Raw genomic sequence first — 26,473 nt, 5'->3', positions numbered from 1 at the left:
CTCACGCACACTAACTAAAACAGCTGCACATACACACTGCCTCTCACCCACACTAACTAAAACAGCTGCACATACACACTGCCTCTCACCCACACTAACTAAAACAGCTGCACATTGATTAATACAGCGCCATACTTTCTTTTGTGAGCATAGATTCCCACCCTGCCCTTCCCACACGGGCCTTCCCACCCTGCCCTTCCCTTCCCACCCTTCACACCCTGCCCTTCACACCCTTCCTACCCTGCCCTTCCCACCCTGCCCTTCCCACCCTGGCATTCCCACCCTGCCCTTCACACCCTGCCCTTCCCACCCTGCCATTCCCACCCTGCCATTCCCACCCTGCCCTTCCCACCCTGGCATTCCCATCCTTCCTACCCTGCCCTTCCCACCCTGCCCTTCCCACCCTTCCCTTCCTTTCCCACCCTGCCCTTCACACCCTGCCCATCCCACCCTTCCCACCCTGCCCTTCCCACCCTGGGCTCCTCTGACCTGTTCACTGGCCGCAGGCAGTTTGTGAGGCTCGTCACTCAGCACCATTAGGTCATCAATGATCGCCTGGAGATGGGTGACCTCTCCCAACATATGGATCTCTCCATGCTGGATAACGGAGCGACAAAGTCCAGTATGAAACGGTGCTCAGACTACTTACGGACGCAAATAAAGATTTCCACGCGTATACGTCATATATTACCCGGATTGCCTTAGGTTATCCAAAAGGTTCGGTCCGTTACAGTGCAAAGAACAACCTCCCTTAGGCAATTAGAAAGATTTAGAGGGGCAACTCATATAAGGGCTAATGCTCTTATCTTTGCTGCACCCTCTCTGAGGTCCAGCAAGTCCAGGGTGTGAGCAGCCGCTGTATATGAAGATCCAACAGCATCCAGGTAAAAAAAAGCAGGGCACAACCCAAGGTGGAGCTGGGTGTTTCACCTGGGTGCTATAGGATGATGGAGTGAGAATTCAGCAATCCAGTATACATCTCAACCGCAGATTCCTATAGTGGACCCTATATAAACCGCTTCGCGCCTACATCTAATACACTGATAATGATATTGAAGGATATTGTTGGAAAGGGTTTGATAGCATATTACAGATACTGAATTCTAAGCATGCAAAGGGTGATACTTAAAAAGCTGAATCAGGCTCAGGAGAGCCCTGGAGACAGGCGGGTTTAGTTTTTTTTTTTTAACTGAAAAGAATAAAATGGAAGGGGGAGGGTTACAGAAAGAAAATGTGGAGAAGGAAGGGTTAAAAAAACATTGGTAAATAATTTGCATGATGTCCCAAAACAGTAATCTTATCAGGAGCAGGACTAAGGCTACAAGTGGTATATTACTATCGAACGGCAGCTAAAGTGAAGGTGGAGGGGGTCCGACACCTGAAATGGATAGGCAAAACTATGGGGCAGAGGGAATAATACAGAACATACATCGCAATTACAGATAAAGGAATTTTCATCCATCTGTGTCAGCGGTTTCCAGCCAGGGGGACCTGGTTTTCGCATTGTGCATTTTTCATGGGTGCTATGCGTTGGAGAGGGGGTTTGTCACTTTAATACAAAGCAGGAATACTGTATGTTCTGCACTGCACGTATTGGCCACAGGATGTCACTGTAATTGCAAGATATATACCCTGCACAACTCAAGGTGACCGATAGGTGTCAATGCCATATTGTGTGTGTGTATATGTACAGTATGAATATCTTTATTTATATAGCGCCATCTAAGTACACAGCGCTTCACAGCAGTAATACACAATATAATAATATAACACAAAATGGGAATAAGCGTTTCAGATATAAAAGCAACATTAGGAAAAGGAGTCCCTGCCCCGAAGAGCTTACAATCGAATTGGTAGGTAGGAAGAACGCACAGAGACAGTAGGAGGGTGTTCTGGTAAGTGCATCTGCAGGGGGCCAAGGTATGAGGTGTAAAGCATCAGCCACGGAGCTACCTACCCATATGCTTTGTTAAAGGTGGGTCTTAAAGGTGGATAGAGAGGGTGGTAGTCGGGTATTGAGGAGAAGGGCATTCCAGAGGTGTGGGACAGTCAGCGAGAAAGGTTTAAGGCGGGAGAGGGCTTTAGATACAGAAAGGGTAGAGAAAAGACCTCTTTGAGCAGAACGCAGGCGTTGGGATGGTGCATAGCCTGAAATTAGGGCTGAGATGTAAAGTGGAGCAGAAGAATGAGGAGAGGCCGTAAAAGTGAGGAGGAGAATTTTCTGTGTAATACGGGATTTGATAGGAAGCCAGGAGAGGGTGTGTGTATATACTGTATACAATAATAGATGCATTCATTAACAAAGGTGGGCATCGTTAAAGTAGCATTGCATGTTGTTTTTTTACAGGATTACAGCAGGGGGTCTCCTGAGCTGAACTGGATAATTTCAGCTCCGGGGACCCCCTGCTTCCAGAGATACTTACCTCCGTAGGGGGCGCCGGTATCTCTGCAGCCAAGGAGCTTGTGTGCCTAACGAAATAGCAGCTTAAATGTCACGCCACCTGGCAAAGCTCTCCGAACCTCTCCAATGGAGGGGAAATTGTCTTAATAGACTGGACATTCACAGGTTAGGAGAGCTTTTCCCGGCAGTGTTAGGACTTGCAGGGGAGGGGGCACCGTGGCATGGTTTGCAGGCAGTGTTAGGACTTGCAGGGGAGGGGGCACCGTGGCATGGTTTGCAGGCAGTGTTAGGAGTTGCAGGGGAGGAGGCACCGTGGCATGGTTTGCAGGCCGTGTTAGGACTTGCAGGGGAGGGGGCACCGTGGCATGGTTTGTAGGCAGTGTTAGGACTTGCAGGGGAGGGGGCACCGTGGCATGGTTTGCAGGCAGTGTTAGGACTTGCAGGGGAGGGGGCACCTTGGCATGGTTTGCAGGCAGTGTTAGGACTTGCAGGGGAGGGGGCACCGTGGCATGGTTTGCAGGCAGTGTTAGGACTTGCAGGGGAGGGGGCACCGTGGCATGGTTTGCAGGCAGTGTTAGGACTTGCAGGGGAGGGGGCACCGTGTCATGGTTTGCAGGCAGTGTTAGGACTTGCAGGGGAGGGGGCACCGTGGCATGGTTTGCAGGCAGTGTTAGGACTTGCAGGGGAGGGGGCACCGTGGCATGGTTTGCAGGCAGTGTTAGGACTTGCAGGGGAGGGGGCACCGTGGCATGGTTTGCAGGCAGTGTTAGGACTTGCAGGGGAGGGGGCACCGTGGCATGGTTTGCAACCTTATAACGCTTTGGCCAAAGAATGTAACTAAATGTCCCTCACTTATGGGAAGAAAAAGAGATACATATTTAACTATATCATTTGTCATATAGGATATAGCAGGGGTGCGCAAACTATTCGCGCTGCGCCCCATCTGCCTACTCCCCCCGGTGTATATATGATGTGGTGGAAGTGGGATATGAACTTGCAGGGGTTGTGTGTGTGTGTGTGTATATATTATATATATATACACATATATATATATTTCACACATGGCTTCTCCGTTTTGGCTTTATTTTTGTTAGATAAATCATGACACGGTGTAATATGTCATGTGTGTGTGAGTAACTACATGTGTGTGAGTAACTACATGTGTGTGAGTAACTACATGTGTGTGAGTTACTACATGTGTGTGAGTAACTACATGTGTGTGTGAGTAACTATGTGTGTGTGAGTAACTACATGTGTGTGTGAGTAACTACATGTGTGTGAGTAACTACATGTGTGTGTGAGTAACTACATGTGTGTGAGTAACTACATGTGTGTGTGAGTAACTACATGTGTGTGAGTAACTACATGTGTGTGTGAGTAACTAAATGTGTTTGAGTAACTACATGTGTGTGTGAGTAACTACATGTGTGTGAGTAACTACATGTGTGTGAGTAACTACATGTGTGTGAGTAACTACATGTGTGTGAGTAACGACATGTGTGTGTGAGTAACTACATGTGTGTGAGTAACGACATGTGTGTGTGAGTAACTACATGTGTGTGAGTAACTACATGTGTGTGAGTAACTACATGTGTGTGAGTAACTACATTTGTGTGAGTAATTACATTTGTGTGAGTAACTACATGTGTGTGTGAGTAACTACATGTGTGTGAGTAACTACATGTGTGTGTGAGTAACTACATGTGTGTGAGTAACTACATGTGTGTGAGTAACTACATGTGTGTGTGAGTAACTACATGTGTGTGTGTGAGTAACTACATGTGTGTGTGAGTAACTACATGTGTGTGTGTGAGTAACTACATGTGTGTGTGTGAGTAACTACATGTGTGTGTGAGTAACTACATGTGTGTGTGAGTAACTACATGTGTGTGAGTAACTACATGTGTGTGAGTAACTACATGTGTGTGTGAGTAACTACATGTGTGTGTGAGTAACTACATGTGTGTGTGTGAGTAACTACATGTGTTGTTGTTCATCTGAGGTTGTATTTACCTAATTGGAAGACCTGCTATGGAACAGAGGATTGTTATTATTCCCTGATATGTAAGACCATGGAATTCAGAGAGGGTGCACTTTCTTTTTCACACCCCTGTGTATGAAATTCACATAGTGGTATAAAGTTGTCATCATTACTCCCTCCTACTGTCTCTGTACGTTCTCCCTACCTACCAATTAGACTGTAAGCTCCTCGGGGCAGGGACTCCTCTTCCTTAATGTTACGTTTATGTCTAAAGCGCTTATTCCCATGATCTGTTATTTATATTATCAGTTATTTATTTGATTACCACGTGTATTACTGCTGTGACGCGCTATGTACATTAATGGCGCTATATAAATAAAGACATACAGTACAATCATTAGCACCCAGCGCTATCATGTCCTTACCACCACGGGCTGCAGCAGTGTAATAAAGGTGCAGAAGCGCCCGCGCTCCTCTATCAGCGCCCTGCGCACAGCTTGCTTCTCCGTCTCCTCCAGCAGCAGGTACATGTCATTGACGTCCTGCAGGGCGTGGTCCAGCTGCGGCTGCAGGTCCCCTTTCCCTGCAGGAGAGAGGGGTGAGCATGAGCATCCACAATGCGTGCGCCCCAACAGGCACCCACAGTACCCCCAGAATAAGCGTCTCCCCCATAACCAGCAGAGAGCGCTTTCTGAGACATTGAAATAACACTACAGTTTTGACTCACTACCAATATATACCCGATTCTGCCGGAAGGTGTCTTATGCCATAGCAGTGCTTAGCAGATGTGGGCCAATAACTCTGCTATCATGCAAAATTAGCCAATGCAAATGTAATAATGTGCACACAGTGAGAACAGGTCCAAGGGGCATTTATTTCAAGTAATTCATCTTGAGAAATTGTTTATGAAGTGGATAATAGGGACGTAAAAGACTGTGCTAGGCAGTTAGGTGCTGGACACCACTCTATCCATTGGTCAAGGGGTGCAGGTTTCCGTAAACATCAGGTAATGAAGGTCCTGACGCATTCCTTGGACTTCTCTGTACTCACCCCCTGCCTTTATTCAGCTGTGTCACAGTGGGGGGGGGGGGGTCTATCAGCCCCTATCTGTCTATGTGGGAGGCTACTGTATGTGTCAGCTAGAAAATGTGAGTTTTGGAGTTCAAGATAATGTGCCCCCCAGTGATCTTTATATAAGACGCACAGAAAAGTCTGTTTTTTTTTTAATAAACTGCACCCTTTTCTGCTCCGGGGTGTGCTGTATGCAAAAGCTTATTAATCAAGCTTCTTACGGTAGGATATATATTTTTTAAACTTAAATCCACGGGAGACACATCTTATGCACGCGATATAACACATCCCATTGACAATCCATCATTTGCAACTGACACTCATTGTGCACAGCTGGAACAAAACGCCTTGATAAGTTGCAGCTAAGAGACACAATCATTTCAATGCAAAATGGGGCTCTCGTTGAGACTCAAATCTTCTCCCACGGGAGCCCGAGAGACTCGGTGGTAATCTGGCAGCACATGTTCGATTGAAAGAAATCGGCACTCACGTAGACAGGATGCACAAACTTTTCGAGGTGTTCAGTCCATCACACAAACCTTTATCAAATGTCGATTCTTGAATTAGATTGCGTGTATCATGTCTACGTAAGTGCCGATTGTTAAGCATCGAACACGTGGAAACAAAACGACAGATACAGCATTGCCAAAGTCACTTCGTTTCATTTGATCAGCAAACACGATTCGTTACATAGTTTGGGAATTAGTTGAAGACCCCACTTAATATTTATAATAATTTTGATGATTTTACAGCGTAGATATTGCACTGTAACCCAATGCAGTTAATAGGTATTGTCTCCTCTGTCGGTTTATCCCTGTCCTAGACCAAATGTTAGCTCTGTTTGACCATGGCAAGGCACTCAGGACCAGACTTATTAAACAGAAGACTAAATGGACCATACTAATTAAAGAATCAGAAGATGCCTTGAGACATAGCACCATTTAGTAAATATGGACCATTACTTCGTATGTAAGTCTGTTGCAGGTTTTCAATACCTTAGGAGTAATATGAAAGTCTTCACAGATGTAGTTGTAAAAGCATGTTACAGAATTTGTCTCTGGATCAGATATACTCTTCTGCAGAAGAGATTTTATGTTTTCCAAGCTAGTATACGATTACACCTATGGAAAACTTTCATGTTGATCTTTATTCCCTTATAAGATATCACAACCTGCAACAAACCTTCACTTTTCCGGTGTTAATCCAGCTACTAATATTCTCCACTACAGAATTCAGGGTAAAACAGTTACTTACCGAGAACTTCTACAGGAAGAATGTGGGGAAACCAGAGAGAGAGAGGGGGGGAAAGGAGAGAGTACAAGAGAAAAGGAAAGAGACATCTGTGAGAGACGGCATAGGCAAGAGGAGATATATACCAACCACAAAACCACCACCCACACCCAACGTCAAAACCCATGAGAGACGGCATAGGCAAGAGGAGATATATACCAACCACTTCCCACCACCCACACCCAACGTCAAAACCCATGAGAGACGGCATAGGCAAGAGGAGATATATACCAACCACAAAACCACCACCCACACCCAACGTCAAAACCCATGAGAGACGGCATAGGCAAGAGGAGATATATACCAACCACTTCTCACCACCCACACCCAACGTCAAAACCCATGAGAGATGGCATAGGCAAGAGGAGATATATACCAACCACTTCCCACCACCCACACCCAACGTCAAAACCCATGAGAGACGGCATAGGCAAGAGGAGATATATACCAACCACAAAACCACCACCCACACCCAACGTCAAAACCCATGAGAGACGGCATAGGCAAGAGGAGATATATACCAACCACAAAACCACCACCCACACCCAACGTCAAAACCCATGAGAGACGGCATAGGCAAGAGGAGATATATACCAACCACTTCTCACCACCCACACCCAACGTCAAAACCCATGAGAGACGGCATAAGAAAGAGGAGATATATACCAACCACTTCCCACCACCCACACCCAACGTCAAAACCCATGAGAGACGGCATAGGCAAGAGGAGATATATACCAACCACAAAACCACCACCCACACCCAACGTCAAAACCCATGGGAGACGGCATAGGCAAGAGGAGATATATACCAACCACTTCCCACCACCCACACCCAACGTCAAAACCCATGAGAGACGGCATAGGCAAGAGGAGATATATACCAACCACTTCCCACCACCCACACCCAACGTCAAAACCCAAACGGCTTCCCGATGTGTCCAGCAGGGAAGAGATGAAGCGATTATCTTCCAGTCTTAAGCAGGGAAGAGTTGAACTTAATGCTCTCTCTGTACATCTCTATTTGGGAAGGGGGTTAAGTAATTATTAGCTGGGTCTTGGCAGAGAAGGGGGTTAAGTGACACCGCATGCCTCAAGCAGGTCTTTTGTAAGGAATGGGTTACAGGCAGGCCTTTCGTCTGATGGTTTAATGTAAGGAAATAGCTGTGTGTGTTTTTATATATCAAGCTAGGCCTAAATATCAACAAAGTAATCAGGCTAAGTCATAGCAAGTGATGGACTCCATTTCCCCCACTCCCTGTGCTACAATATGCAGTGTTCTGCGTCTCTCTGCTGTCAAACTATCATCGCCTGTGATGTCGTTTATACGTCTGCCGGTGAGAGCGACTATTTGGAAACAGCAGGACGGGGTGTTTGAAAAGAGTGTGATTCTGTAATGCCGTAGTCATTTGGGACGGAGTTTTTTTAGCAGTGACGTTTCCCAGTGTTACAAAGTATCTACACTGCTGGATCACTTACATTGTATCTACCTGCCGTCTGCGGAGAGCTGAAAGTTGCATTAAACTACATCGTTTTCCTGTTACATCTGCAACTTCTTGTTCCATAAATGAAATTACCAAAGAAGTAACACGTTGACTCTTTGTTTACGACTTTTGTAAGGTTCATTACTTTAATACGCCTTTAATAAAAAACATGTAGCCCCCCCAAATATTTCCAAACAAAACGGCAGGACAGGAAAACTGTTATTCAAGCACCAAAAACATAGATTGTAAGCTCCACGGGGCAGGGACAATGTCTCTGTAAAGTGCTACGTAAAAACTAGGAGCGCTATACAAGGACAAACATTATTTTGAACTTTTTATTGTAATTTAATTTTTTTTATCAAGGCATCCAGAGTGCTTCAGTGTCTACACAATTGCTCTCGGTGATTAAAGCACCATTGCCTACCGATGTAAGTATGTCAGGAAGCAGGAGGTCTCCGCAGCTGAAATCAACGTGGGTCAACTCCAGAGACCCCCAGGCAAGAGATCCCACCTAGTAAACAACGAACAACACACGAGGTACTCTGCAGAATGCCTCTACGGGACTCCCGGGTTCTGCCGATTACTCGACATGGTTAATGCCACAGGCTAGTGCTATTGATGGTGCTCCAATCGCTACGTGTGGTTGTGACTGGGCATGGGGAGTCTGTGAGGAAGGAAGTTCGGGGACGAGGGACACACCTTTGCGAGCTTTCTTCTGCAGCTTCAGTGTGTCTGAGGACTTCTTCTTGATCTCGTGACGAGCGCGTTTGTACTCTGCAGGGAGAGAGACCGTATTTGAAATATAGAAGGACCGGACAATCTGGAGGAAGATAATGTTGCATTGTTGAGAGAAACGGGAGGAGGGAGGTGTATGGAAGACCATTTATCTGGGGCAGGTAGTATTAGTATTATAATTTATTTATAATGAGACAAGGGCGAAAAATAATAACATAACAAGCCTTAGCCCCCACTGTAAGGAAGGACCTGCCCCAAGGAGCTTACAATCTAAAAGGAAGGGTAAGTAGAAAAACATCGGGAACAGGGGGATGAGAAGGTTGATGTATTTCGGATTGTGCAGAGTAGCTGTAACATCTGCTGACACCCTTTGGCTACCCTTCGGCTGCTGCCTTTGGGACGACACGGCCGGTATCATCTCCAAGAGAGTCTGGGGTAAAGTGGTATCAGCTGCTCTTGGGAAGGTGATGTACATGGGGAGGGTGCAGGAATGGAGACACTGCTCTTGGGAAGGTGAGGTACATGGGGAGGGTGCAGGATGGAGACACTGCTCTTGGGAAGGTGATGTACATGGGGAGGGGTGCAGGATGGAGACACTGCTCTGGGGAAGGTGATGTACATGGGGAGGGTGCAGGATGGAGACAGTGCTCTTGGGAAGGTGATGTACATGGGGAGGGTCCAGGGATGGAGACACTGCTCTTGGGAAGGTGATGTACATGGGGAGGGTGCAGGGATGGAGACACTGCTCTTGGGAAGGTGATGTACATGGGGAGGATGCAGGATGGAGACACTGCTCTTGGGAAGGTGATGTACATGGGGAGGGTGCAGGATGGAGACACTGCTCTTGGGAAGGTGAGGTACATGGGGAGGGTGCAGGATGGAGACACTGCTCTTGGGAAGGTGATGTACATGGGGAGGGTGCAGGGATGGAGACACTGCTCTTGGGAAGGTGATGTACATGGGGAGGGTGCAGGATGGAGACACTGCTCTTGTGAAGGTGATGTACATGGGGAGGGTGCAGGATGGAGACACAGCTCTTGGGAAGGTGATGTACATGGGGAGGGTGCAGGATGGAGACACTGCTCTTGGGGAAAGTGATGTACATGGAGAGGGTGCAGGATGGAGACACTGCTCTTGGGAAGGTGAGGTACATGGGGAGGGTGCAGGATGGAGACACTGCTCTTGGAAGGTGAGGTACATGGGGAGGGTGCAGGATGGAGACACTGCTCTGGGGAAGGTGATGTACATGGGGAGGGTGCAGGATGGAGACACTGCTCTTGGGAAGGTGAGATACATGGGGAGGGTGCAGGATGGAGACACTGCTCTTGGGGAAAGTGATGTACATGGGGAGGGTGCAGGATGGAGACACTGCTCTTGGGGAAAGTGATGTACATGGGGAGGGTGCAGGATGGAGACACTGCTCTTGGGAAGGTGATGTACATGGGGAGGGTGCAGAGATAGAGACACTGCTCTGGGGAAGGTGATGTACATGGGGAGGGTGCAGGATGGAGACACTGCTTTGGGGAAGGTGATGTACATGGGGAGGGTGCAGGATGGAGACACTGCTCTTGGGAAGATGAGGTACATGGGGAGGGTGCAGGGATGGAGACACTGCTCTTGGGAAGGTGATGTACATGGGGAGGGTGCAGGATGGAGACACTGCTCTTGGGAAGGTGATGTACATGGGGAGGGTGCAGGATAGAGACACTGCTCTTGGGAAGGTGATGTACATGGGGAGGGTGCAGGATGGAGACACTGCTCTTGGGAAGGTGATGTACATGGGGAGGGTGCAGGATGGAGACACTGCTCTTGGGAAGGTGATGTACATGGGGAGGGTGCAGGATGGAGACACTGCTCTTGGGAAGGTGAGGTACATGGGGAGGGTGCAGGATGGAGACACTGCTCTTGGGAAGGTGATGTACATGGGGAGGGTGCATGATGGAGACACTGCCCTTGGGAAGGTGAGGTACATGGGGAGGGTGCAGGATGGAGACACTGCTCTTGGGAAGGTGATGTACATGGGGAGGGTGCAGGGATGGAGACACTGCTCTTGGGAAGGTAATGTACATGGGGAGGGTGCAGGATGGAGACACTGCTCTTGGGAAGGTGATGTACATGGGGAGGGTGCAGGGATGGAGACACTGCTCTTGGGAAGGTGATGTACATGGGGAGGGTGCAGGGATGGAGACACTGCTCTTGGGAAGGTGATGTACATGGGGAGGGGGCAGGATAGAAACACTGCTCTTGGGAAGGTGATGTACATGGGGAGGGTGCAGGATGGAGACACTGCTCCCTGGAAGGTGATGTACATGGGGAGGGTGCAGGATGGAGACACTGCTCTTGGGAAGGTGAGGTACATGGGGAGGGTGCAGGATGGAGACACTGCTCTTGGGAAGGTGATGTACATGGGGAGGGTGCAGGATGGAGACACTGCTCTTGGGAAGGTGATGTACATGGGGAGGGTGCAGGGTGGAGACACTGCCCTTGGGAAGGTGAGGTACATGGGGAGGGTGCAGGATGGAGACACTGCTCTTGGGAAGGTGAGGTACGTGGGGAGGGTGCAGGGATGGAGACACTGCTCTTGGGAAGGTGATGTACATGGGGAGGGTGCAGGATGGAGACACTGCTCTTGGGAAGGTGAGGTGCATGGGGAGGGTGCAGGGATGGAGACACTGCTCTTGGGAAGGTGAGGTACGTGGGGAGGGTGCAGGATGGAGACACTGCTCTGGGGAAGGTGATGTACGTGGGGAGGGTGCAGGATGGAGACACTGCTCTGGGGAAGGTGATGTACGTGGGGAGGGTGCAGGGTGGAGACACTGCTCTTGGGAAGGTGATGCACATGGGGAGGGTGCAGGGATGGAGACACTGCTCTTGGGAAGGTGATGTACGTGGGGAGGGTGCAGGATGGAGACACTGCTCTTGGGAAGGTGATGTACGTGGGGAGGGTGCAGGATGGAGACACTGCTCTGGGGAAAGTGATGTACGTGGGGAGGGTGCAGGGTGGAGACACTGCTCTTGGGAAGGTGATGTACGTGGGGAGGGTGCAGGATGGAGACACTGCTCTTGGGAAGGTGATGTACATGGGGAGGGTGCAGGATGGAGACATACACCAGCTGCTTGGTCTTCATACCTCGTGCATGCTCTTTGTCCAGTGTATTTGCGGTCTTTTTCCAGTCCTCTATTCGCTCCTGGAGAGGGTTTATTAAACTCTCCACGAGAGCGCTGCGGAGACAGAGAGGGGGAAGTGAGGGACGTAAACTAGTTAATACTGTGCCAGGGTCTCCGTGCGGGTGGGGGGGGAAGCTCACACCGTGACAAGGTACTGCAGGGGGGGGGGGAGCTCACACAGTGACAGGGCACTGCGGGGGGAGGGGGGAAGCTCACTCAGTGACAGGGCACTGCGGGGGGAGGGAGGAAGCTCACTCAGTGACAGCGCACTGCGGGGGGAGGGGGGAAGCTCACTCAGTGACAGGGCACTGCGGGGGGGGGAGCTCACACAGTGACAGGGCACTGCAGGGGGGGGGAGCTCACACAGTGACAGGGCACTGCAGGGGGGGGAGGGGGCTCACACCGTGACAGGGCACTGCGGGGGGAGGGGGGAAGCTCACTCAGTGACAGGGCACTGCGGGGGGAGGGGGGAAGCTCACTCAGTGACAGGGCACTGAGGGGGAGGGGGGAAGCTCACTCAGTGACAGGGCACTGCGGGGGGGGGAGCTCACACAGTGACAGGGCACTGCGGGGGGAGGGGGGGAGCTCACACCGTGACAAGGCACTGCGGGGGGGGGAGCTCACACCGTGACAAGGCACTGCAGGGGGGGGGGGGAGCTCACACCATGATAGGGCACTGCGGGGGGGGTGGGGGAGCTCACTCAGTGACAGGGCACTGCGGGGGGAGGGGGAGCTCACACAGTGACAGGGCACTGCGGGGGGGAGGAGCTCACACAGTGACAGGGCACTGCGGGGGGGGGAGTTCACACAGTGACAGGGCACTGCAGGGGGTGGGGAGGGACACAGTGACAGGGCACTGCGGGGGGTGGGGAGGGACACAGTGACAGGGCACTGCGGGGACACACACAGTGACAGGGCACTGTGGGGGGGGGGCACAGTGACGGGGCACTGCGGGGGGTGGGGAGGGACACAGTGACAGGGCACAGCGAGGGGGGGACACAGTGACAGGGCACTGCGGGGGGGGGGGGACACAGTGACAGGGCACTGCAGGGGGTGGGGAGGGACACAGTGACAGGGCACTGCAGGGGGTGGGGAGGGACACAGTGACAGGGCACAGCGAGGGGGGGACACAGTGACAGGGCACTGCGGGGGGGGGACACAGTGACAGGGCACTGCAGGGGGTGGGGAGGGACACAGTGACAGGGCACTGCAGGGGGTGGGGAGGGACACAGTGACAGGGCACTGCGGGGGGTGGGGAGGGACACAGTGACAGGGCACTGCGGGGACACACACACAGTGACAGGGCACTGCGGGGGGGCACAGTGACGGGGCACTGCGGGGGGTGGGGAGGGACACAGTGACAGGGCACTGCGAGGGGGGGACACAGTGACAGGGCACTGCGAGGGGGGACACAGTGACAGGGCACTGCGGGGGGGGGGACACAGTGACAGGGCACTGCGGGGGGGGACACAGTGACAGGGCACTGCGGGGGGGGACACAGTGACAGGGCACTGCGGGGGGGGGACACAGTGACAGGGCACTGCGAGGGGGGGACACAGTGACAGGGCACTGCGGGGGGGGGACACAGTGACAGGGCACTGCGGGGGGGGACACAGTGACAGGGCACTGCGGGGGGGGACACAGTGACAGGGCACTGCGGGGGGGGGGACACAGTGACAGGGCACTGCGAGGGGGGGACACAGTGACAGGGCACTGCGGGGGGATGCCCGCTTTATGATAGTGCAGAGAGAGCCGGGGTCAGACGCTGTGTGGGGAACACTAACTTGGTGAAATGTCTCAGTTTGCTCTCAATGCTCCGATGTCTCATACACATCCGCGTCAGCGCCGATCCAATGTCCCGCGTCGCACCTGAAACGCAACAGGCAAACTTTAAAGCACCAGCCCTGCCACGGCGTTTAAAGAGCAAGATATTTCCTGATAAGGGCGCAATGTCTTCTAATATATTGTCTCCGTGGCATGTCACCACGCTACCCCCAAGCGCTTACCCCTTCACTGGGTCTTTCTGATTGAATATTAAATCTCTCATAGGGTCAGAATTTCCCTGCACTCTATCAGTTGTGTGTCCTATGATAAAGCGCCCGCAGGTTGCGACTTCTATATCACAAATGAACAATAAATGTGTCTGAAATTGTATTAAAATCCGTTCTGTGGCAGAGAAGTGATCAGGAGTTTTCAAGAACTCTCACATCGCACACCGCCCATCGCACACCGCACATAGCACACCGCACATCACACAGCGCACAGCGCACACCGAACACCGCACATCACACAGCGCACACCGCACAGCACACACCGCACATCGCACACCGCACAGCACACAGCGCACACCGCACAGCACACACCGAACACCGCACATCACACAGCGCACAGCGCACAGCACACACCGAACACCGCACATCACACAGCGCACACTGCACATCGAACACCGCACACCGCACATCCCGTCGCTCGTCTGGTCACACGGATCTCACCTCGGGTGTTGGTCGCCATGTCAGCCACTTTCTGGAAGGCATCGAGAAAGGCGACAGCAGCCAGCACTGTGGTCCTGAGGGAGGAACAAAGAAATCATAAACAGAGACACGAGAGAGAGAGCGCGAGAGACACACAGAGAGAGAGAGTGCGAGAGAGAGAGAAAGAGCAAGAGAGACACAGAGAGAGAGAAAGAGAGAGCGCGAGAGAGAGCGAGAGAGAATCAGAGAGAGAGCGCGAGAGAGAAAGCGCGAGAGAGAGTGAGCAAGAGAGACACAGAGAGAGAAAGAGAGAGAGCAAGAGCGAGAGAGACCAAGAGCGAGAGAGAGCGTGAGAGAACAAGAGCAAGAGACACAGAGAGAGAGAAAGAGAGAGAGAGCAAGACTGAGAGAGACACAGAGAGAGAGAGAAAGAGAGAGAGAGCGAGAGAGCAAGAGAGACAGAGAGAGGCGAGAGAGACACAGAGAGAGAGAGAGAAAGAGAAAGAGAGCACGATAGAGAGAGCGTGAGAGAGAGTGAGACACAGAGACACACAAAGAGAGAGAGAGAGAGAGAGAGAGAGAGAGAGAGAAGGAGTACAGGAGAAAAAAGGCAGAAAATGTAGAGAGTAAACAAACAGATACAAATGAAGGGAAAGCGAGAAAGGGATATGAGTGGAAAAAAACTGAAGGAAAAAGGGAGATAGACTGGAAATGGGAGAAGAGATACAGAAGGGATCGGATAAATGGCGGACAAAAGGAGTGAGAGAGAAATACGGGACGTTAAAGCAGCTGTCCAATCGACCGTTTTTTTTTAAATGTATTCTTTTTTTTCCTTTAAAGCTGGAGACTAAGCAATATCCTACATGTTTTTTATTTTTAATAAATCACTTCTTTACTATGACAAAATACTTCTAGCTTTTTATTTTAAACAACTCTGAATTACATTTTTAATGTATTATAATGTAACAAGCATTTTTTGTTTCTATAGCAACCATTAAAAAGTCACATCCCCTTCCTCTTCTGAAACAGGCTCTGGCACACTCTTTTTGAGCCCTGCCCTCTCTCTAGCAGTGCACCAATTGTATCTAGTGACTGCCTGGTCACATGATCTTCCCCACAGAACTTTGCATCTTTGGTCCTCTTCTGCTGCACTGACAGCCATTTAGTGAACCCCCGAGCAGAATCCTCGCCGATTGATCACAGAAGAACGGATCGATCTGCAACTTTGCTAATTACTTATCATTGTGTGGATTGTGTTGATGCACATATTAAAGGTGGAAAAAAAGGCAGCTTGGACTGCTGCTTTAATATTTGCATTGATACAATCCACACACTAATAAGTAATTAGCCAAGTTGCTGATCGAGCCGTTCTCCTGTTAATATTTGGCTCGGGGTTGATACAGTGTGACACGCACAAATTGGTGAAAATTGACAGTTAGAGATGAGATGCAAATATTGATACTGTACATACATTATATTCTTGTAGCTTCCCATTGAATAATATTTGTCTCGCACAGCACTAACGGTGCATATAGCATTGTACATATCATTTATATAGAGCACGAAAAGTCCCAAAGAGACCATGCTGATGCCTGGTGCCCAGGAGATCTGGGGGCTGCGTATAAAGAATTGTTTTCTATAAAACGTATTGCATAAAAAAAAAAATTCTTACCTAAAATCATTAGTACAGGGGTGACCAAAATATGAAATACTTAGCAGCCAGCCAGAAATGTTAGGAGCCAGCGTTTTGTTAAGCAGGAGAGGGGATGGGGGGAGGGGGGGGGGGAGGGCGAGAGCATTCTGGCTACTGGGTACACCTCATTGGTTAACAATGCCCAAATCTCCAGTGGTATACTCTAGTGCAATGTTGACCTATGAGGTGTATCCAGTAGAAAGTTATACTGAACCCCTATTTAATATCATGCCTTATTTCATCTTTCACCTACATTTTTCCTGGCTACACTAAGGCTGGGGCCGTGGTGCCGCAGACCGCGTGGAGGCGTCCGCACGCTGAGCGAACAGACTGCCTTAAGGCAGTGTTCGCGTCCATTTGGTGTGCGGCGAGCGGAAGAGGGAGGGGGCACGCGTTTCGCAAGAAATCAGTTGAAACTGATTTCTTTGGCGCGACAGACCGGTCACGTAAGCGGTTCGCCCAATGAGGGCGAACCAGCTGCGTGACGCCCTGGGAACGCCACTCACAGGCCGTCCACCATGACCAGGGAAAGCCCCCGCTTATCTCACAGCCTCCGCGCGTCTCCGCGCAGACGAAGGCCCCATGGCCCCCGCCTTATCCGAGCCGGTTTTATTGAGTTTATAATATGCTATGAATGTATCTCTCTCACATTCTGTAACTTGTATACTTCAGGGGCCTATATTACCTCCTGCCATGTGTTTCTCTATTACATTCCAGCACTTAGCTTGGCGGTAACATTGTACCATCCTGCGTTTGCTATATGTATATGTAGTAGGCTGAGTACTTGTTACACAGTCCGCTAGTTAGTTTTGTGGCAATGTTAGTCTTTCTTTGTAACACAGACAGGCAGCTTTTAGCACTTGAATAAGACACTTCGTTCAACATTATATACCATACTGCGCTTTTCCGGTGTGTTCTTTTATTATTGTTGCGATGACTTAGCAATCACGCATTTAAACTTTGGTGCCATTAGCCCACATTACACGTCTAATTCACGTGAACACGCCCACTCTCAGCTCTACTTAAGCAGCGTAACTCACTCGCCTGAGATCCTGATAAAGGTTCAAGTTGTGGATCGAAACATCGATCATCCTAATCTATAATAAATATCTCCCACTTTATTGAACCAAGCCGTGTGTGTGTGTGTGTGTGTGTGTGTGTGTGTGAGTGTGTGAGTGTGTGAGTGTGTGAGTGTGTGAGTGTGTGAGTGTGTGTGTGTGTGTGTGTGTGTATGTGAGTGTATGTGAGTGTGTGTGAGTGTGTGTGAGTGTGTGTGAGTGTGTATGTGAGTGTGTATGTGAGTGTGTGAGTGTGTGAGTGTGTGTGTGTGTGTGAGTGTGTGAGTGTATGTGTATGTGTGTGTGAGTGTGTGTGTATCTGTAACGCGCTAACACAAACACACAGAATTGAGAGCAGGGCTGGGTAGAGTCCCGGCGCGGTCTGACTCGCTCCCGCCCTTTTGCACCTCTGCCACCCACTCACCCCCTAAGCAGCGGTGACTGACCAGACTGTCACAGCGTGACTGCAAAGCAGCACTGGAGCGCTGGCGAGCGCAGTTACCAGTCTTCCATGCCGATACCCACTCACCTGAGCTGGGAGTGAAGCTTTGTGGCTTTAGAGTTAAAATCCTCCCAGATGGGATAGGAGCTCTGCAAGAGGGAGAGAGAGAAGGAGTGTGTCACTGAGGCTACGCATATCGAAGAAAGGATATTCACACGTCATAGGAACAGAGATCAGTTACACAGTTTTATGCAAAGATTGTCAGAGCTTTAGGGGTAGATTCTATATATTCCTCAGTGCCCGATCGTGCGGTTCCCATTGACTTCAATGGGGAATTTCGGTTGAAAACTGCCCCTTCACCGGATATAGAATAAGACCGTTAGAATGTATTCCCATGAATTGAACTATTCATCCCAGGGACAGTACAAACGACACAGGGAGATCCCTTAGTGTTGGAGGAAAGTAGATTTCGCCAGCAACAAAGGAAAGGGTTCTTTACAGTAAGGGCAGTTATAATGTGGCATTCATTACCCATGGAGACTGTGATGGCAGATACAATAGATGTGTTCAAAAAAAGGTTGGACATCTTTTTAGAAAGGAAAGGTATACAGGGATACACCAAATAAGTAAACTTGGGAAGTATGTCGATCCAGGGAGAAATCTGATTGCCACTATTTTCCCCTTATGAGATATCATTGGATGATGATGTCACTGGGGTTTTGTGTTTGACTTCCTCTGGGTCAATATACTGTAAGTACGGATATAGGATAAAGTTTCTGTCGTCTAAATTTAGCATAGGTTGAACTTGATGGACGTATGTTTTTTTCAATCTCATCTACTATGTAATTCTGTAACTATGTAAAACAAACATTTACAGCTCTTATTGGCCAGAGTGACAGTCAGAACACACGCTCTCAATCTATATCTCATTGCCTATCTCATTGCCTCAAGAATATTAATTGGGAGTGTATGTATATATATATATATATATATATATACACACATACATACACACGTTTCCTTATTGAAAGCCAAATTACTTATTGTAGTTCAGATATCAATTAATTTGTCTTTACTTCGGGTTACGATGCTTTCCCCCTAAGAAAAATACCACTGTGCTATATAAAAATAATGTATTATTCTAAATATTAATATAATGAAAAGTAATAATTTATAGAATACAGTAACATTGGGGTGTTTTAACTACACGGCAAGTAACATTATGGTCCACAAGTGGATACACACCAGGCAAATTGAAAGATAAAAAACAAGATACTATAAACACTCAAGGAAAGTAATATTTTAATCCACTCAATAATAATCTCAGTTTCCACAAATATGTCCCACAGTCACAGGGCAAACGGCATATATTCATAAACAGCATCGTGTCCTTATAAGACATTGCACATAGCCTCAGTGTCCAGGTCAAAGCTTCTCACGCATCCGGACCGTCATCTGATCCTATATCGTTTTTCATTTAACACGTGGGGTTCTGTTTGGGGAGCAGAACCCAGGACTGCAGCACCTTTCATTTCCCCGCGCTTTTTGCCGTTCCACTGGGTCTTTGTAACGATTGAAATGCCTTTCTCGTGCAAGGGTGTGATAACATTTCCAGGTGCAAACCTGTCTATCGTGGGACTTTCTTTCATCGCTTATTCATATTTACAGTTTTATGTTTTAAATTAAACAAATGAAAAAAAAAAATGACAAGTTCCAACCCCCCCCAGCACCCCAAAAAAAACAGACAATGCAACGGAGGCAGTTCTGTTCCACCCGTTGTACAACGCCTACTGAGAAGACTTGCTGCTTCATAACCCGGCTTCTGATGGAACTAGCTGACCGTCACTGTATTTTATTATAGTCACCCAGTTTCTGTTTTTTTGGAAAGACTCCACTCCAAAAACCAAGGATATTTTTTTTCTTATAAGATATTAGGAGCGTATTAATAAAATACTGTAAAAAGACAAGAGGGAGGAAGAAATGGGAAGAAAGAGGGAAAGGAGGAGATCAAAGGAAAGTAGCTTCCGAAGCCCCGTGTACACTCTTCTGACTGCACATGTATTTATAAAAATGTATTACCAGGCAGTAATACATGGAGAGTTACCGCTCGTTTTCACGTATGTCCTGGGCACAGAGGTATGATGGCGTGCCTCTTCTGTGTCTGAATCAGTGGTTTCCAGCCATTTTATGGTTAAGGAACCGTAAGTGAAATTCTGAGGAACCCCCAACCCTCTCTAATAGTTTGTCTGAGATCAGATGCATTGCAAGGAACCCCAACCCTCTCTAATAGCGCGTCTGTGATCAGATGCATTGCAAGGAACCCCAACCCTCTCTAATAGCGCGTCTGTGATCAGATGCATTGTAAGGAACCCCAACTCTCTCTAATAGCGCGTCTGTGATCAGATGCATTGTAAGGAACCCCAACCCTCTCTAATAGCGCGTCTGAGATCAGATGCATTGTAAGGAACCCCAACCCTCTCTAATAGCGCGTCTGAGATCAGATGCATTGTAAGGAACCCCAACCCTCTCTAATAGCGCGTCCGAGATCAGATGCATTGTAAGGAACCCCAACCCTCTCTAATAGCGCGTCTGAGATCAGATGCATTGTAAGGAACCCCAACCCTCTCTAATAGCGCGTCTGAGATCAGATGCATTGTAAATTCTTCTGTATTTGATACAATTTTCAAATGACCAGGAAATTGCAGGGACCCCTTTAGAGACGCCCGGGGAACCCAAGTGCTCCTAGGAACCTGGTTGAAAAACACTGGTCTGAATAAAAAACAAATGTCAAATTGAAGGCTTGTCTAAAAGTACATCTAGGAAGAACTTGAAAGTGTGCAACTTTTTAATGAACCAAATCTGCAACACACCTTTGGTTACCCAGTACCAACACAGCCCCAGAAGTTCACCATATGAGGCAGAAAGCTGTCCCACAGGAGTTTGTTTCTACATTACATGCAATAATCGGATATGCATCAAGTGTCTCCTCCCTTAACTCTTCATATTGTTCCATATTACTTGCTGAGCCGAAATCGACACCTACAACCCCTGGCGGCACACAGAGCCGTATACCAGTCCACAGGTGATACCTTTTTGTTTGTTTTTTTAGGGCCACTGCAGACATGTGTTCAGTTTTATACATAATCCAGCACATCTCTTCGTCACCCAGCGATACCCCAGCTGTCCAGACTAGTCTAGGCTCTAGCCTTTATCGGCAGTGTTTTCACAAAATTATCGGCATCATAAAGGATCTGTGAAGAGTGAACATGCAATGTATGTACAGGCAGTCCTCGTTTTACAACGTTTCCCTTTACAACGAATGGCTTATCCAACGCTATGCAATGCATACCTATGTTCATTTTTACAATGCCAAAACGGCTTATCCAACGCTTTGCAACGTTGTTTATGTGTATATAATATATATTTTACTATATAATATTATATTTTTATATTATATATATATAATACAGTATAGACACTATATAATTTATGTGTGTGCTGCATATCTTATTGTCTGCGTAAAATATTTTGTGTATTTTAGCATTAAAAATGCCTTCAGGAACGGAACCTTTCATTTAAACAGTGTTCCCATGGGAAAACGTGTTTCGCGTTACAACGTTTCGCTATCCAACGCCATTTTGAGTAGCGCATTGTGTCGGATAACCGAGGACTGCCTGTACAACTGATTCAATGTCTAGACTTCTGCAGTGTTTTTTTTTATCATTCCATAAAGTTAACTCTATATCCGGCATTTATAGGGTAATGGTCACAAAGGGTAGTTAAAATAGTATTAATCCTTTTATAACACCGGTAACTCGTATGAGACAGATTTAACTGCTGCCATCTGTCATTGTCTTACTCACATGTTTAATAGGGTGGCATAAAGGGTTAAGTACTACTGAACAGAGAATAACAAGACACAATCACAGCTCCACTTACTGTAGATAAGCCACGGTCCGACTGAGGCTGAGTCCATGGTGGGGGGGACTGCGCGGAGGCGTGCACACGGGGCGCGATCAGACTGCCTTAAGGCAGTGATCGCGCCCACAGACCGTGCGGGCGGAGGCAGGAGGGGGCGCGCGTTGCACAATAAATAATTTTAAACTGATTTCTTGGCGCGGCGGGTCACGTGAGCGGTGACGCACCTAGGAACGCCCCCCCCCCCCGCTCCGTCCACCAAGGCCAGGGAAAGCACCCGCTTTCCTACAGCCTCCGCACCCCTCAGCGCGGGCGAAGGCACCATGGCCTGGGCGAAGACGCACAGTCATACTTAAGTGGGGTTTTGTCCAATTTAAGTGAGGCATTGTCCCACTTAGACAAGACTAAGTCAAACAGAGATAAGACTCACATAGACATGGCACAGTCCCACTTAGGTGTCACACACCACTGTAACTCTGCAGAATTCTACATATTGATTAAAAAAAAAACAGATCCTCTGAAATTATGCTAAAAAAAAGATGTATAATTCATCCCTGATCTCTGCAACTTTGGAATTGTTGCCTGCCTTCTTTCTTTAGTAAGTTATGAGGCTTTAAGCATCTTAAAAGTCACACAGTGTGTTATTGGTCCGGTCCTGGTTCTGCACTGGGGTTGAATACTATCCGGCATTGTTGAAATTGGTCCATCTGTTTGGAACATTACAATGTCCTGGATGTGGGACAGATTGTCTTTCGGTGCTTTTGTCTGGGCGCAGGAACAGGTCGGTGTGAACTGGAGATGAACAGAGAGAAAGGAACACTGGTCGCCTTGTCGTCTCTCCGTATAAAGGTTGCAGTGATGACAGCAGGAGAAAGTTCTGTAGCCCCCCATGACTATAAAGGCATCCCCCGTAGGTTGTATTTGACTGCGGACATCAGTAATGAGTGGCCTATAATTGGGTGATCAACTGATATGATAGTCATATATATGCAAATATATATATATATATATATATATATACAGTACATACACACATACACACACACACACACACACACATTATAGGTGTCAGATTCAGGTACTAACACTGTCATTAGTACATGTTGGTTCTAGGAGTGCTTGTTCTATAACCCAACAATGCAATTGAAGTTATTTGGCCTTTTACCATTGGTGGTAGTGTCATTTAACCCCTTCACTGCTTGCGAGTTGCAAAGGGGTTAAGCCTGGTGAAATGACATTGTTGTATAACAAATGCCAGCGTGATTAACCATATGACCAGGTCACTGCATTAGTTGGATAAAATGCCTCTGCCACTGACATCAATACTGGGTCCGGAAACTCTTCTCGCTCCGGAGCATTGACCTAAACCTCTAATGTAATAATGCATATAACTGAGTGTGCCAAGCTGTCTAAAGGACTCCCACAGCTCACCACTGAATCCAACCCCACCTGACTCCAATGCCCTTCAAGCTCCCATCCCAAGCACCAACACATCACCCGGCTATGGAAAGCGCTCTCCTGTCACTTAGTGCTGAAACTAACAACCAGGATATTTGTGCTATTGAACTTTGTGTAAAGAGATTATCAGTACAATTATATGATACAGCATGTTTATTTTTGAAGGAGGTGGTTAAAGGCCCATATTCACTAAAGGGTGCTAAGCTTTTAGCATGCCTTAACTCCCGTTTTTTTGAATGGCAGTTAGGGGGGGCTAAAGTGTAGTCCCTTTAGTGTATATGGGCCAAAATGCTTTTAATATATCTGGAACATGCAAACTTATCAAAGAACTGTATGCTTATGTGCAATATGCCAATTTAAACTGATAAAAAAATGGTATAATAACTTGTATGAGTACATCATACATATCTATATATGTATGTATGATTATATATATATATTCATATATATATATATATATATATATATATATATATATATATATATATATATATATATATATATATATATACTTAGTTAAGTTATTTATGGTGGGTAAAAAAAGTGACAAAAACCCTCCCCAACAAAGCATATAGCAAATGGAAATATTCCTGTATGCTCATTTGCATGTCTTAGACAGGTCTGCAACCCCGTCTTTCCCCATTATCACACAGCACACAGCACTTCTACTGCAGCAAGGGATTCTGGGAAATGACATGCAAATGCAACACTGTGTGCCCATTTGCATGTCATTTCCCAGAATCCCTTGCTGCAGTAGAAGTGCTGTGTGCTGGGTGATAATGGAGAATGGGGGGTTGCAGACCTGTCTAAGACATGCAATTGAGCATACAGGAATATTTCCATTTGCTATATATATATATATATATATATATATATATATATATACTGTATATATATATATATATATATATATATACTGTATATATATATATATATATATATACTGTATATATATACTGTATATATATATATATATATATATATATATATATATAATGTATACCTGTATAATGCAACAATTTTAGTTCAAATTCTTCATCTGTCTGTTTCAGCTGCTGATTTTGTGTCTTATTGATTTATTGATCAGCAGTCTCACATACTTCAACGGGTCACACACATAAAAATCCACATTTCTCCATTGCAATCCCATTTTACACCCCAGAGTGCTTACATTTCAGTATGTGAATCTCTGCTTTCTCTGTCTTAAATCGCCACAAAAAAATCCATTTTTCGTCAATTTTATCCTTACAAACTTTAGTTCTGAAAAAACGACTCAGGTTTCATGCAAATACAAGTTTCTTCCCCCCCTCCCCCCTACATTTTGAGAGTAAGAGAATCAAAATCAAAATTGCTCAGTGGGGAAAAATAATATCTTGCAAATCCATGCAAGGCTTAATACTGACGCTCACAGGTAACAGGTGTATTCACCAGTACAGAATGCATATGTATGCAAATGATATGAGAGTGCCTATATATGCAGAGAGAGAACAATCAAAACACCTAATCTGCTACTTCATCAGAGCGAGACAATGATGCACACGTGTGACAGGGCTGCTTGCATTATTGTGGAAGTTAAAGGCATGTTTGCTTTCTGGCATCAAGTGCACCACCTATCTTTCTTTTTGTTTTCTTTGCTGGGCCCAGCGATCATTTTTTTGTTTCCTTTATCTGAAACCTTACTAACCTTTAATGTGGTGTCCTGAGGTCAGTCAGTACAATACAGGTATGGTTGGTGTTAAACACAGTTTGATGTTACACAGCCCTGGGCAGTCTCTTTTAAAAAGGAAAAGGGCGTTTCCTTCCTGCATAACATCCAGGGTGGATTATACCATGGTATGGAGGGGGAATTAAAGTAAGTGATACTGAATGTCATTTATTTTGCAGAGTAAAGACATGCATGGGATGTTTGTAAAAGGTACTGTTTTGGGGCTTGCTATAGAAAATTATATGTTGTGTGAAGTGTATTATGTTTGCTAATTGTGTAAGTTTTGGGAGACAACTCCCCTGTGTGGTATACTTAATTTGGTTTGGTCCAAATTAACCAGTAATAAAAGGGAGGGGGTTTCTTTCCCTGGTGCTGCTGCACTCCTTGTTGTTGCTATGTGATATGAGGTTGTTCTCTTTCTGCACACCTTATTGCTGCTATGTGATATGAGGATGTCTGTGGAACTTCAGTGAAAGGATGCAAACTTTCTAATGCATATATTGCTGGCTACTCTCTGTATGGAGACATCATGCTGGGGGAACTGGTTGTTGTACACCTGAATGTGGAATACCTAATAAAAAGAAGGTTCAGAGAACAGCAAAAGCCTCTTCCATTCTTCCCAGGGTCTGATGCTGCGGCTTCTTTAAACAAAGGCTGGGACGCAACCTTTCACAACACGGACATATTTTTAATACTCATTACTATTAATCCAGTCCTCTGGTACATTTTTAGTGACCATGCATTGGTGTACTGTGTAAGGAAAATCAACCACACCAATTAAGCCATAAAGTTCTCCTCACTAGAACATTTAGAAACTTTAACCCACAACAGTTTCTGGCTGATCTTACCAACTGCCCTTGGTTCAGAATCAACTTGATACACTACCGACACACTTTATTAAAGTGTGGCCGGTACCGCAAGCCGGGAGATTTCCCGGCTTGCTAGTGGCCGCCCCTCGGCGTGCCGCGCGTCATAGACGCGCGGTCACGCGTCTTTGGGAGCCTGCCCCCCCTGCACGCGCGTCCAGGGCTCCCCGAGGGAGCCCTGGTGTCCCGCGATCGCGGGACGGCGGCAGGGGGTTCCGGGGGACCCGGCGGACCCGGCAGCGGTAGGGAGAGCGCCCCGATCGGAGGGCGCTCTTCCGCTGCTTTGGCGCGCGCCCGTCACCCTCGGGCGCGCGCCAGGCTACTGCTGCGGCCAAGAACGGGCAAATGCTCGAATAAACTTGGCCGCAGCAGTACCTCACCCCGATTCTGCGCTTGATTATTTCCAAACAGAGTTCTTAAAACTCTGTGATACCCGTGCTCCGCTATATAGAACAAGGGTACGGGGGGGGGGACACCTTCCGTGGGTTAAAACTGATCTTATTGCTCTTTACCGTTTGAGGGATGCCTTGTGGAAAAGCTACAAAGTAACTGGCACTACCAAGGATCTTAATAACTACAGATGCCTGCGGAACATGTGCACAAGGCAAACAAGGCATGCAAAAGCACAATATTACTCTGACAATCTTCACCAAAATACATCAAACCCAGCAAACTTCTGGAAGGTTATCAACAATATATTCCAGCCTTCTACAATCATGTAATATCATTAAGG

General features: G+C 47.4%; 1 protein-coding gene across 2 annotated transcripts in view; it reads right to left on the bottom strand.

Annotated features, from left to right (window-relative positions):
- Positions 1-26,473, bottom strand: part of MTSS2 (MTSS I-BAR domain containing 2) — a 67,686-nt gene that overhangs the window by 15,659 nt on the left and 25,554 nt on the right. For both annotated transcript variants that reach the window (XM_075576582.1, XM_075576583.1), the window contains exons 2-8: positions 17,881-17,942; positions 14,622-14,695; positions 13,914-13,998; positions 12,092-12,183; positions 8,926-9,000; positions 4,808-4,965; positions 490-597 (exon numbers count right to left, since the gene is read on the bottom strand). In XM_075576582.1, coding sequence (XP_075432697.1) covers positions 490-597; positions 4,808-4,965; positions 8,926-9,000; positions 12,092-12,183; positions 13,914-13,998; positions 14,622-14,695; positions 17,881-17,942 — 654 coding nt within the window. The remainder of the gene's footprint in view (positions 1-489; positions 598-4,807; positions 4,966-8,925; positions 9,001-12,091; positions 12,184-13,913; positions 13,999-14,621; positions 14,696-17,880; positions 17,943-26,473) is intronic.

The sequence above is a fragment of the Ascaphus truei genome, chromosome 19 (assembly GCF_040206685.1).
Source record: "Ascaphus truei isolate aAscTru1 chromosome 19, aAscTru1.hap1, whole genome shotgun sequence".
Taxonomy (NCBI): domain Eukaryota; kingdom Metazoa; phylum Chordata; class Amphibia; order Anura; family Ascaphidae; genus Ascaphus; species Ascaphus truei.
Note: the sequence above shows the minus strand (reverse complement) of the source record. Positions and strands in the feature narration are given on the sequence as shown.